Source organism: Anas platyrhynchos, chromosome 7, assembly GCF_047663525.1.
Source record: "Anas platyrhynchos isolate ZD024472 breed Pekin duck chromosome 7, IASCAAS_PekinDuck_T2T, whole genome shotgun sequence".
Taxonomy (NCBI): Eukaryota; Metazoa; Chordata; class Aves; order Anseriformes; family Anatidae; genus Anas; species Anas platyrhynchos.
This window is the reverse complement of record NC_092593.1, coordinates 18,058,877-18,073,254: the sequence shown is the minus strand read 5'-3', so window position 1 is coordinate 18,073,254 and position 14,378 is coordinate 18,058,877. Positions and strand designations below refer to the sequence as shown.

Sequence of the window (14,378 nt, the reverse complement as noted above, 5' to 3'; positions counted from 1 at the left end):
ATTTGTGCATCATAATACCAGTGCCTTGCTTTTATTTAGCTATATGATCAAGACCAAATGGAACTGGCTGAGCTGATTTCATTACTCTGCTTATAATTTTTCACAGATTTCCTTACTGTTCTAATAAGATAAAATAAAGAAATCTCAATTAATGAAGAGGAATTAACAAATGAGTTATTTAATAATTTGGGCGTTTCTTTTCTGTAGAGCTCAGAATATTAGAAGACAACTGGGAACTGCAGTCTTCTTTGCAAAAGATCAAACTGCCGAAAGAAGAAATTAACAAACTTGAAGTGGATGGTATAAGTAAGAATTACAGTTTTAATATACTTACTACTCATATTTTGCCTTCATTTTGTTGTAGTGACTATAGTCTTTCTGTAGATCAAACTTGTTAGCCTGCCAGATTAGAAATCAGAGCCCTCATTTTGCCCTGTTTGACAGTGACTAATTTATCTTTGTCTCACGGTGTCTATCAGTAAAATAGTATTGGAAACACACCTCTTCTTTGTGACACAATTAAAAAAATACTTTCATAATATTTGTAAAGTGTTTAACTATCACATAAAAGCATAGTATATGTTTTATAGTACAGTATGGTACTAATGAAATGTGAAACATGAACTGCCATTAATGTGTTAAACATAATAGTGACTTGTATACACTGTTATTTTCCCTAGTGACTTTACAAACAATATTCCATAGTAGTGAATCAGTATAATGTTTTCAAAAACCCATGTCTCAAAATCTTTACAACAGTTGTGTTCCTAATTGTGTTTTTCTAAACACCTAGAAAACTGCAAATCTATTTTGGTGAAGTAATAATTGAATACATAGCTTCATTAAAAAAAAAAACAAAAATGGACAATTCAATTTTTCAAGTTTATTCTTAAACAGTTTAATATAAACAATTACTTCTGTTGTTCACAATTCATGTACTCTGTGCTGATTCTTTTTCTATTACTATTTCATTACTATTACATCAAACTATGGATTATGCTTGGAGGAATCTTTTTAACCATTAACAATGTAATTTTAATTTGTCTTTTCTAGCTTTGTGGTACAAAATGCTTCTGCCCCCACAATTTGATAGATCCAAGAAGTACCCACTACTCATTCAGGTGTATGTAACACTTCCTTTCTTTCAATTTCATTATTTTGTCTGAAAGAATGTTTATTATAATTTAAGGAAACCTAGGATATTTGTAACATTTTATCAAGCAAAAGCAAAAAGCATTTTGTTTTTCTGTTTGTTCATTTAATATGTTTAAATATACATATTAATATGTTTTCATATTGAGATTGAAATTTAAACATACATGTTTTCAATGTGAAATTATTAATTTCAGCTTTGTTAATATGTAAACTATGAGTCTGCTTAATTTTCTTATGAAAAACAAACAAAAAAAACTAAGCCATGTAGCCTAGTTTCTTTGAAAGTTTCCTTCTAAAGAGCATTTGAGATGAATTGAATTTATTGCTGTCTGGAAAGGCAAGAAAAAATGCATTGGTGCAAAAACAAAAAAAAAAAAAAAAAAGAGAGATGGAAAAGTAATGGGTGTGATAAACATTATATTGTCTTTTATTAACTAGTGATGATCCAAAATTCCAACAATGCTAAGTATGTTTAGTTGAAGTTTAGAGTAGAAGATGAAGTAATTCATGTCCTCAAGGTCAAATACGTAATTTGTATTAGGCATGTCTCCATATTGCTCAGCTATGTGGGGTGTGTTCAGTCCACAGCTCCCAGAGCATGTTATTCCCTACTGAATCAAAGAAGGTTTGGTGATGGCCAGCGTAAGGAGCTATACTTTTTTTTCCTGTTTTCTTTGTTAATGCATAGTATGTGTGGAGATCAAATGCCAAATAAATACAAACAAACAGAATTCAAAAGGGCTATTACACCTCATTTCTGTACCCAAGGATTTTGGAGAGAATTAGAAATTGAGACTTTGAGACATACCTCCTCCAAGAACTCCCCTTACGATGGATACCTGATGCTGTGCTCCTTCGTCTGAGCTAAAACTAATGGTTTGCTTTAGGCATAAGACATTAAGGATTTAAGTGAATTTTAGATAGCAAAATCTCTCAAATATATGAAAACAGTAATGGGACTGCTTCTGTCTACTGAGATTTCTAAACCACAGCCATTCAGCAAAATATTTGTATAGAAAATGTGAGACATCTATAATCCAGTATCTATTTATACATCTGAGTTGAAAATGTGTAAATTTCCACCCTCAGGTATGGAGGACCTTGCAGTCAGAATGTAAAGGACACATTTAGCATTAGCTGGATAACCTATCTTGCAAGCAAAGAGGGAATTATTGTTGCCCTAGTGGATGGCAGAGGGACAGCATATCGAGGTGACAAGATTTTGCATGCAGTATATCGAAGACTAGGAGTCTATGAAGTTGAGGACCAAATATCAGCAGTGAAGTAAGTAGAATATATCTCCATAACATTTTTGTATTTACACACCTACAAAAAGTAATGTGGAAAAAAAAGAAAAAATATTAAATGTTCTCCTGAGCCTGTGTTCTGTAGAGCTGAGGGCTTCAGGAAATAAGACTAGGCTTAAGACTTGTAGAAATAAAATATTGCTTGATGTCAGTGTGGTGTACTAAGTCCTTTCACTACTAATTTCACATTTGAACCTCAGCACTTCTATTTTGTAAGGGCATTATCAGAGGCCTCAGTCCTAGGCCTAAATAAATATGTGCATCAGTGGTGAGAGGTAAGCTAATGTATTTTCCATTATTATGAATATTTTCCTGAAGGGGAAACCTACCTCATAGGTAGTAACCATACTGATTAGCCAAAGATCCATACTGATGGACCATGGTGATTAGCTAAATATCAAACGTGGAGTATAAAACTGAATCCTGACGCTACCTTTTCAACAGTGTTGTTAATCATAAACTTGTTCTCTATGTTGTCTTAAAATAGTAATAAACAACAGGAAGTGACTAAGGTCCTTTAGTAGATCTCCTCTTCCCCCACAGGCTGCACCTCTGCATCAAACACTTAATGTATTCCAAGGAAAAACAAGTCCCTAAGCAGAAGTTTAGGGAAGGGGGAGAATGCTGAGGTTTTCTAAAGAAAGTCTGTCTGTTAAGCTTACAGATGCAGTAGCATTACGAAAGTGAGCATTTAATGAAGTGTTAGTTTGAACCCCACAGAAATGAATGCGAAGCAGGATTAAGAAATCTAGTCTAGGTTTCGATCTTGAATCACTACTATCAGAGCATGGATAGACTTTCGAGTGCAATATCCTTTCCCTCAGTAATGGACCTGATTCTGAGAAGAAAACGTAGAAAATGGATGTACAAGTCAAGGTTCCCACAACTTTCTCTGCTTGCTTGTGAATGGTGCTTGTATTTACAAGTGTGTGTGAGGAGGGGATCTGTTCCTTCCCGTTACTGCTTTGTGATAATTCATTTCCACCTCAATGATATAAACACACCATTATCTTTTTCAGTGATAAACGAAACAGCATATCTGTGTATCATGTCAGGTTTTTCAATATAATCCATTATTTTCTTTCCTGAAACTCTTAGCAGCAACATGCTTTAAAATATCACAGGACAGAGAAGTGTTTTTTTTATTACTCTGAATCATCATTCAAACATAAAATGCTGGAGACAGAGGGAGTCTAAACTGATTCTGCAGTTGCAGAATTTGCTGAGATGGGCTGTGAAGAAATGACCTCAGACTTCACACTTCCCAATTTTCTGTCAGCACCTAGACTAAATTTTTATTCAGTTAAATGAATTGCATTCCATCTTACTGATCTAACACATGGTTTAAAATGAATGATTTTTAGAAACAATCGTATACTCTAGTGGGAAACCTTGGAGGAGCTTTTACTGTAGGAGGAACCCCATGGGTTAAGACAGTAATTTTACAAATCTGAATCATTTTTTGGCTTATCTAACTTTGTCCCACCCATATTGTACTGGACATTTTAAGTATTGTCTGTCATTTGTGGTTGCCTTTGTAAAAAAAATGCTATCAGCTGCTTATACATTTTCTGGGATGTATCTGAAGATATTTTATCTCTTGCTCTTGAACCAATGTTGTCTTTTGCTTATGTATGATGTTTAAGTTAAAGAGAGGGTCTGGACAGTGTACCAAGGTGAATATTAAGTATAAGAAAAAACAACTTCTTTTACATGAAGCTAGTTGTTCCTCTGGAACAAAAATTATTAAGAAAGTGTTAATTTCAGCAATGTTTATTCTTTAAAGAAAAAATCTTCGTTTCCTCTGAATGTCTTTGAGTTGAATAACTGATGCTTTGTAGAAATCTGACATGCTACACTGATTGTCAGTTTGATCAAATTGCTGTGATGTTTCAAAAAAAGTGAAAATTTTTTTTTTACTAATTGGCTAAAATACTAGTAATCTTGGTTTGCAATAATGCATTAATTTCTGTGATTTTCTTTTCCACAGAAAATTTATAGAAATGGGTTTTATTGATGAGAAACGAATAGCAATATGGGGATGGGTGAGTGGTTCATCTGTTTTATATCTATCTTTAAATAATCCTGTAGTATAATTTTATATAATCCTTCCTTTTTCTGTCCTAAATCTCTATAAAGAGATTGGCTGAAGACAACTTCAGAGATAGCATAAATGCCACACAGCCCCTTTATAAAGATTTTTAAGATGTTCAAGCTATCTGGCTCAATTGTTTGTCATGAATGACTAGATTAAGAATGCAATATCCAGAAAGAATTTTTCTTCCTTTCTCTCTTCCTTTCTTTCTTTTTCTTTCTCTCCTTCCTTCCTCCCTTCTGTCTTTCTTTTTCATTGCTGTTGTTTGTTTGTTTTCCTTGGCCCAGTTTCATTGTAAGAGGCTTGCCCAGAAACACTGGGCAACTGTAATTGTAGGAGTTGCCTGATTTTAGACAGCACATGAGCAGGGTTGCTAAAATCTTTCAATTAATCTAATATTTAAATTACTGTGGCCAGACACAGCTATAACTAGGATAAAATGTGCTGTCATAAGGTGAAATTAAAGTGACATCAATCATGTTAAGACCACGTGAAAATACAATTTTTTTAATCACATTATATTGTATTTAACTACAGTGTTTCTGGAACCAATTAAGTGTGATTTCACACATCTAAAGCATTGTATTCCAGTAGCAGATATATTATTTAAATAACAGCACTATTGCCAAACCTGTCAATTTTTTTTTTTTTGTCTTTTTTATTTATTTATTTATTTGTTATTACCATTTCCTGGTCTGTATCCTTTGAATAGATTTGGAAGCTGTATCCTTATTTATAGCATGCAATTTGATAGGTATGCATGAACTCATCATACTTTCAGACTCACCAAACTCTTTTGGATGGTAAAAGTTCTTAAATGACCACTAAGGCAATTCAGGTTTTGAACTCCACCTCTCCAACTCTGACAGTACATAGATTTACCTGCCTGATCTTAATCCTTTACTCTGTAGCCTTGTGGACTGCTTTTTTTTAAAATATCAAATGAAGCAAGCAAATGCTCTTGAAAGGTTTTATGAGTTACTATTTCCTTAAGCATATCCATCGCTGTAGTTTCAAGCATGACTCTCAACAGTAGAGAGGGACTAACTTAATTCTCTACAAATTAACTAACTAACTAAATAATGATCTGTGCATACTGCCCTTAATCATTAATACGCTATTGATAAGATTAATAATTAAAAAAATTCTGCATGACACACCCATCCCTCTATTCCAGAATAAACAGGAGCCCATTATTTCCCAAAACCTTATACAAATATTTTCCAACCCCAGTTCCATATCCCATGTACAATCAAACAGAATGCTTTTTATTACAATATCTTCTCCTTTCTCAGCTTCTAGCCCCAAATTGTTGCATGTCTATTCTGATATCTAGGCTTACTTTGCCTAGATTCTATCTATGAACTTGTTCTTCATTATTGGGTCCCAGTTTGAGGAATCAGGCCAGAAGAGCAGCCATTGGTAGAGACAAATTGCTCCAGCTTCAAGTTCTTAAATATATGAGCCTGTTAGTATTGGGGATGGAGATGGTTCAATATAGCAAACATTCAAAAAAGCTAGATAGTTTGTTAAGGGTGGGAAATCCTATGACTCTTCTTGGAAGGGCACACTGACAGGATGAGAGGCAATGAACACAATTTACCACAAGGAAAGTTTTGAATGGGTATTAGGAAAAAAAAAATATATGACAACAGTTTTCAACATTGAAATATGTTGACTAGAAAGGCTGTGGAATTTGGATGTGCCTCTGATTGACATCATATAATTTTGAAGTTAACCCTGTTTTGAGATAGTTTGCACTGATTAGATTACCTTGAATGACACTGCCAACTTAATTTTTTTATGATTCTAAATGCTAACAAGAGCAATATCCTGTGATAAGTGCTGAAGAAATAGTAAGATAAGTGATTCAATAAAACCGTCTAATCTCTGTCACAAGAAATCACATCAGATCTATTTGAAATCAAAAAAAAAAAAAAAAAAAAAGCTTTGTCCTTCATGCATTCAAAGCAAACTCTTTACTTTGGAATCATTTTGTTTTCCAAATCAAACTCATATAAAATGATATTTCACCAATAATTTTAAACACTCAGTGATTTCTTCCTAGTCCTATGGTGGATACGTAACTTCTCTGGCACTTGGATCTGGCAGTGGAGTATTTAAATGTGGAATGGCTGTGGCTCCTGTTTCCAGCTGGGAATATTACGGTATGGAAAATTGTCATAAACACTGACTTGGAAAGAGAGGTAGCATTTAATGGCTTTCTAAATTAAATCATTGCAAGAGAATGTCAATACGAAACTTAGTGCAATTACCTAGACATAAAACTTTTAAGACCTTAAGTTTAATATTTTCTGTGCTGAAAATAACTGATTGGAACTGTCAGTTTGGAACGGATTTTGTTACATAGAAGGTATGCACAGACAATTCTATATGCACATCTGTAACAATCTGTTTGATTGTATCAAGTTTGATTGTTGTTGATTGTATCAAGTCCTCTTGATAAACACTATATTCAGGAATTATCTCCCTAAAAAAAAATCTTGTTAAAACTGAATTCAGAAACAGCTGAAATGTTTTTCTGCCCATAATGTAATCACAGTGCACTTCGACTTCAGTTACTGCAGATGGCCTCTGTCAGGAATCAGTATCTCTGACGACTGCAAAGTTATTTTCCAAAAGCAGTGGAAAATAGAGGGACTCAGTTCTGTCTGATATTTTTTATTTTTAAATATTTTGCCTTTAGATGTTTCTCAACCACACCTCCAGTGTTGTCGTGTTACAAGACATATTTTTCTTTATTGACTAAGACTCCAAACTGTTTTGAGGAAACAACTCTGAGAGTGTACTCCCAGGGCCTTGCTGTGTGAATAAAGCAGGCACATACGCACTTACTTGCAGACCTGTTAAGCTTTTGGCATGGTGTAAAGGAACCTTAGTGTAAAAAAGAATCCTGCCATGCATGTTTTCAATGAGCAAAATGTAACACTTTGAACACATTTACTTAGCATATGGTCGTTGCTAAGAAGTCTTAGTTATAAGAAATTTCTTTGGTTAAATGGGAAGGATTGCTTCCCTGACTGCTAGCACAGACATTCCTTGTATTTATGGTGTTTTGCAAACAAAGGGAAAAACATTTGTATGACACAGGAAGCATAATCTTCATGTTTTCACTGGCATGAACATTTTTGAAGGCATTTTCACTCATGATCACAAAATTATTTCCAGAATGCAGGCATAAAGCACTATTTTGCAGAAGTCCTTCAATAAGGGAAGAGTTATAAACATTTGTTTGGGCATTAAAAATTGCATGAAGTTTTAAGTAAAAGCAGATTAGACCCACACCATTGCAATCTTTACTTTAGCTGATTTTTCAAAAGAGCATTAAAAAATCTTGCTAAAAGCACATTGTAAAATCCAGACAAGCAAATGTACTTCCCCAAAGGAAGGAAGGAAGGAAGCATAACAAAGCAATGAGTCATGAGTTCTGGCAAACAGATCAAGTTAATATTAGGGTGAACTCTGTTAGGGGCAAAACTACAGGATGCTACATATTTGAGACTTCAAGCAGGGTCAGTATGTTAGAGGATGTACTGGTCCCTAGAGCTTCTAAGTTTTGTCCTGCCCTCTTTTAAATGCACAGATCAGAGTTTGCAGCATAATCTTTTCTCTGAAATCCTCCCACTCACCTCCATTTTCTGTCAGAGTTAATATAGCAGCTGAACAGTTATAAGGAAAGTTGCATTCAGGGACAATGTATAGTTAAAAGCATTAAATATGTGACTGTTTTATTAAAATTCTAAATCTCCTTTTTCTTCCTCAGTAATTGACAAGCTGAATCTTCCACTTAGTCATTATAATGCAATTCTTGCTGACCTCAGTGGACTTGTTGTAGCTATACTGGTAGAAGAGAGTGGAGAATTTGGCTCAAAATACTGTAGAAATGCCAGCCATTCAAAGAGTTTATTTTATTGAAAACTCAAGCCCAATATGGTTGTTTGACACTGTGTTGACAACAGATATTGCACATTTTCTGTTTTCATTGAATGATAAAGAATTTTGATAAAAGATAGACTACTTAGATTTTTCTGTATTTAGTTTATTACAAATTGTCTTAAGGAGCCTTACCTGGCTGGTCTGGGAGACACAGTACACATCTTTAGCACTTGGTGGTAACATATATAAAGGATACATAATAAACCATGGGAACGTGGCTATATTGAGTCATTTTCCATCCCTGGGGGAACTCTCATTTCTACTTTTTCTCAAAAATATTCTAATGCAGTGTATGAAACTGGACAACAAGATACAGGCCTGGCAGGTAGGGGGAAAGCAGTGAATATTGTCTATCTGGACTTCAGTAAGACTTTTGACACTGACCCCCACAAATCCTCAATACAAACTGTTAATGTATGGGCTGACTGAACAGACAGTGAGATGGATTGAAAACTGGTTGAGCAGCTGAGCCCAGAGTGGGGTGATCAGTGGCACAAAATCTAGTTGGAGGCCAGTAACTAGTGGCTTGGGAGGAGTGGATGATAAACTATAGTGTGATGCTCCAAGCCAGAAGGATCTCAACAGGCTAGAAAATGGGCTGACAGGAACCTCGTGACATTCAACAAGCAGAAATGCAAAGTCCTGCTTCTGGGCAGGAACAACCCCAGGTACCAATATTTGCTGGTGGCCACCCAGCTGGAAAGCAGTTTTGCAGAAAACAACCTGAAGGGTCTTGTGGGTACCAAGTTGAACATGAGTCAGCAATGTGTCATTGATGCAGAGAAGGCTAATAGTACCCTGGGCTTCATAGGCAAAGTATTGCCAACAGGTCAAAGGAGGTGATCCCTCCCCTCTATTCAGCACTGGTGAGGCCACACCTGGACTGCCATGTCAAGTTCTGAGTTCTTTAGTACAAGAGAGACATGGAGATGCTGGAGATTGTCCAACAAAGGACCACGAAAATGATTAAGGGACTAGATCATCTGGATCATCTCCCCTGTGAGAAAAGGCTGAGACATATGGGACTGTTTAACCTCAAAAAGAGCCTCGGGGGGATGTTATCAATGCCTATAAATACATTAAGGAAATGGGCACAAACTCACTTAGAGGATGTCCTGTCAACATCAGAAAACACTGCTGCATGGGGAAAGTACTGGCACAGGTTGACACAACGAGGTTGTGGAGTCTCCCACCTTGGAGGTATTCAAAAGCTGTGTGGACATGGTCAACATGGTTCTAGGTAGTTAGTTCTAGAGGATCCTGCATTGGTCCTGGTTGGAACAGATGACTTCCAGATTTCCCTTCCAACATCAACTAGTCTATGATTCTGTAGACAATCTTGATTCCTTACTGACTACGATGGCCATCACCTCTAAATATGGGTGGGAAAGATGCCAGCTTTTCTTCATCAGATAGCTCTGACTCCATTAAATAAATAAAATTCCTGTAATACTGCAGCTTGACCGCTCAATATGTGCTGGTTACTCTTTCAAGGAAAAGTCATAAAGAAAGTAATGCACTTGTAGTGACAGCTGCTGCATCAATTTTCCACAGATTTTCATAACTACTGTTAGTTAAATTACAAACATGCGGGCAGTTTAAAGATAGCTGAAACCTAACGGTTTCTTGGTGTTAGATATCATTCAGTTATTCGTGCTTGTGTTTTTTTCAAATCCATTAATAGTCTTTGTTATCGTTAGAGAAAGGAACTGGACAGATACCTGAAAATCAATTGCAAGTTTTTAAGCACAAGCCTATATCATTTCCTGCTCCCCCATAATTGTTGCTTATATTCATTCAATGGGATAAGGGCAATGTTTTTTCCATATTAACTATATATACTCATACACATCCCAGGCTGGAATTCTGCTCTGTTTTTTCTTTTTAAGATGTCAACAGTAGTGTATGTTGTCTTTCTACCACACACATTTATTGGCTCATTCAACTGACTTCTGGAGTTCAAACCAGTAGCATAAAGCAGTATCGGTTAATTACCTTTATCCACAAAATGTTAACTCCATAGATGAGTATTGAACCACTATTTCTACAAGGACTGTTTGGAGAACATGTATTAATTAACATATGTATTAAATTATATTTTAATAATTTTATATTTTATTAATTAATTATAATGTATTAATTAACCATATTTTTAGTATGTTTAGATTTGGTGTATTATGAGGAAACCAAGCGGAACAGATATAGTTAAACAGTCCATTTTCTATGTATCACTGGAGGCACAAAAATATATTTAGCTTTTTTCTTCTTTAATATCACAGCATCTATCTACACAGAACGATTTATGGGTCTTCCTGTAGAGTCCGATAATCTTGAGCACTACAAGGTGAGAATTCTCTTTGTTCATTTGCCTTAAACCTGAGTCACACTTCCAGGGACAACCAGAATAATAAAGAAATAAAATGACCAGCCAGCTCTCTTAGTGGCAGCCCTGTAACAGCTAAAGCTGCTGCTGTGAAATTCATATCTCTGTAGTTCCTCATGGTTTTGTATTTATCAGTTGTAAATATAATAAACTGAAGGATCTTTATTTTCTCATTGATTTGACAGTGCAAATCATTAATTCAGGAAAGAACTTATATGAGAGAGGTTAAGATGGTTTGTACCCTTAACTATGGTATTCAAGCTGCTTCATTCAAATTTAGCTGTCTGATAATAATATCTACATAGTGAACAGTCAGAACCTCCCCTACCTGGAACAGATTGCATTTTTGATTTTCTTCACATTGGTAGGAAATCTGTAACTTTGTCTAGCAGCGCACATACCAGCTCTGAATACAGACAGGTCTGAATTAAGCCCAAAGAATTTAACCCAAAACCCAATAAAGGCTGTTGTATCAATACCTATCATCCATCCTAACCCCTACTGCAGAAATGCTCAACACCAAACAGCTCTAGTAGAGCTGTCTAGGTAGCTAGGAATTGCAGAGTTCAGAGAATGCCACATGGTAGGTACTATGCTTTTTGTGAAGTGGTCATAAATGTATATAGTTTCTATATACATATAGTAATCTATCTCAGATTGAGATGAAGTCACTGCTGTCATTATTATGCCAGTCCAACTGTTTGATTGTGGTTATACTGGTTAATGGAAGCCTTTCAGCTCTGTGATTGAGTGGTTTAAATTGAAGCTGCTGAACTGTTCACTTTTCCTCTCAACAGAATTCAACTGTGATGGCAAGAGCAAAGAATTTCCAAAACGTGGAGTATCTCCTCATCCATGGAACAGCAGATGGTGAGGTTTGCAAATGGTAGTACAAATACAGAGCCAGAATCACTTTGTTTGAAAAACATTAAGCATTTTTCTGTGCCTTAGATTAGGATGACTACTTAGATCTTTGTTAGATTTCAGTATGACATATTGTAAGGTGCTTAGTCATTCTTAGTCATGTCAACTGTATCACTCGATAATTATTGGACACAATTTAATGCACTAGAATTTTATGCTTTGTGGTATTTACACGTTTCAACAGCCAATCACTTTTTTTCCTTTTTCAGATAATGTACATTTCCAGAACTCAGCACAAATTGCAAAAGCTCTGGTTAACGCACAAGTGGATTTCCAGGCAATGGTAAATAACAGATTATTTTTCATTTTGAACAGTGTTTTATAGCTTTATCAATAAGTTGATATTATATTTGGTGACATTTTTAAGAACCCAGTTCAACAGAACATTCTTCAAAATCTAGTAATTGTTAGTGCATTTGTTACTCTTTATAAGTAATTCCTTCTTCAGAGTATTTTCGTGCTCTTTTTGTTTATTTGTTTTTCTTTCTCTCTTCCCCTTTGGATGCTAATGAAATTTCTCTCATAAAGAATAACTTAGAGGCTTTTAAAATGAGCCAGGGAGAAGAATGATAATCCAGCCTTCTTATAAAAGCTGCTGATAGCTAGTAAAAGAGAAGAAGATGAAAAAGCTGGCTTCTGGGACCAAATCCATCAGTGCTTCTGATGGATTCTCTTTACCTGGACATGCCTGCCACAGGCAGGAGGTGAAACATAGGGGAAAAAATTAAGTATCCAAATACTGTATCCAGGATGAGGGGAAAAAAAAAAAAAAGCGTTGTCTGCAAAATTTGCTTGGAGTAGTTGGAGTAGCAGGTGCAGGCAAACAGAGAAACACATAGACAAAAGGTTAGAAGATATAAGTGAGGAATGAACAGGTAAAAAGTAGCACTGAATTATATAGTAACACTGAAGTATATGTTAAGCAATGCTTCTGCACCTTCTTTCTCCAGACTAATGGCAAACAGATCTGCCTGCTATCAAACATACTGGCCTTCTGCCTCAGACCACTTCCGAGGTCCATGAACTTTGGATCAGACAGAGGTCCCCCTGTACTTGAGATTTGTAGGACCTTTTGTGAATTCCTCATCTTCTAACTTCACTGATATTTAGCAAACCTGGTTTACTTCTCAAGTATCTGGGATTCTGTATGCAGTTGTAGTCATTCTTGTTCAGCTACAGCAATGTCTCAGTAGAGTTAGAAGGAAAATCGAGGAAACATCCTTGATTTACTTAATGAAAGCAGGACATTTTTAGTCTAGTGAAATAAAATCTGAAAATTCTATGATTGCTATGGAGGATAACTACAGAGAAAAAAAAAAAAGCTATTGAAGCTAAAAAACAGTTTTAGCAGAAGAATAAATGTATATATAGTACTGACAAATACATTGAGGTCAAAAGTTAGAAGAATTTTCTGTTAAAACAGCTAGCCTTTGGAATGAGCAGAAAAAGGGGGAGCATGGCAAAAAGCAACCTACTTTTAAGCTTCAGGTTAGTACATTCACTACAAAGGGATCAGACTTTGCAACCCAAAGGTGTCTCTTACTCTTTAAATGAGAAGACCGAATGATTTTTGCCCTTCCTGTTTCTAATGACATGGAAAAGTCTCTAATAGCAAACCATCCTGCCGTAGTTAGGTGTTAACCATTATTTCTTAAGAAGTTAGCAAAATTCATATCTTATTTGCAGTAATCAGTCATAATGGTTGGGGTCCTGCTGTTATGCAGGGTGTGTTGAACAGAAATGCATAACATTTAGGTGAAAGCTGTTGCTGAGAGCCCAGTATTCCTATATTGCCAAGGCCTCGTAGCATGGCAGGGGCATTTGATCCCTAAAGGCATCTCAAAACTCTTTTGCCCAACTTTATACAACAGAATTGCCAGAATTGAGGCAGTAATGCTTACTCCTAGATTACAGAAAGTATAGAAACTTTGTTCTATATAGTAGAATCTACTGAAAAGGAAAAAAAAAAATAGCAGGTCCCTCTCTTTGTTTACTTGAGGCATGTACTTTCTTCTATATGGCAATGAAATAGTGGAATTGCTTAACTGTTACAGAATTGAAGAGATAACGTAGGGGCTTTATGGATTTTTTCTTTCTTCTTTTTCAGTGGTATACTGATGAGAACCATGGAATTCCAGGCCTTTCCAGCAAACACCTCTACACACATATGACCCATTTCCTCAAACAATGTTTTTCTTTGTCAGAATAGATGAGCTCTTCAGAGCATGCTAAGGCATCTGATACATCTCTGGGAGAATGCAATGATAACATTGCCTTGGTTATGTAGTTTTTAGGTGGATTGATAGCAGGAACTCTGAAGTTAAAAACTTGATGTTTACATCCATTTTTTATATTGTATATTAGCAGATGTTGTGCTAATACATGTTTTGGCACATTTAACACCTGTTGGATAGAAAAAAATAAAATCAGAATGTAACATGGTATGTGCATTTATTGCCATCTTGCTTAAACTACATTCTGCATTCCAAAGCTAGGTGGTCCGTTGTGAAGGCATACTGCCAAATGAATACACTTGCGTTTGTTAACTATAACTGTA

At 35.6% G+C, this 14,378-nt stretch overlaps 1 protein-coding gene across 3 annotated transcripts in view; it reads left to right on the top strand.

Annotated features, from left to right (window-relative positions):
* The window catches only part of LOC101799623 (prolyl endopeptidase FAP), a 38,469-nt gene extending 24,206 nt beyond the window's left edge, over positions 1-14,263 (top strand). For 2 of the 3 annotated variants that reach the window (XM_027461202.3, XM_005026885.6), the window contains exons 18-26: positions 208-306; positions 1,054-1,123; positions 2,245-2,439; positions 4,453-4,507; positions 6,626-6,725; positions 10,794-10,858; positions 11,695-11,767; positions 12,031-12,104; positions 13,929-14,263. In XM_027461202.3, coding sequence (XP_027317003.1) covers positions 208-306; positions 1,054-1,123; positions 2,245-2,439; positions 4,453-4,507; positions 6,626-6,725; positions 10,794-10,858; positions 11,695-11,767; positions 12,031-12,104; positions 13,929-14,030 — 833 coding nt within the window. In that variant the 3' untranslated portion in view covers positions 14,031-14,263. Of the gene's footprint in view, positions 1-207; positions 307-1,053; positions 1,124-2,244; positions 2,440-4,452; positions 4,508-6,625; positions 6,726-10,793; positions 10,859-11,694; positions 11,768-12,030; positions 12,105-13,928 lie in introns of those variants that run through there. The other variant, XR_003498294.3, reaches the window with a different exon arrangement.
* The last annotated feature ends 115 nt before the right edge of the window (positions 14,264-14,378 follow it).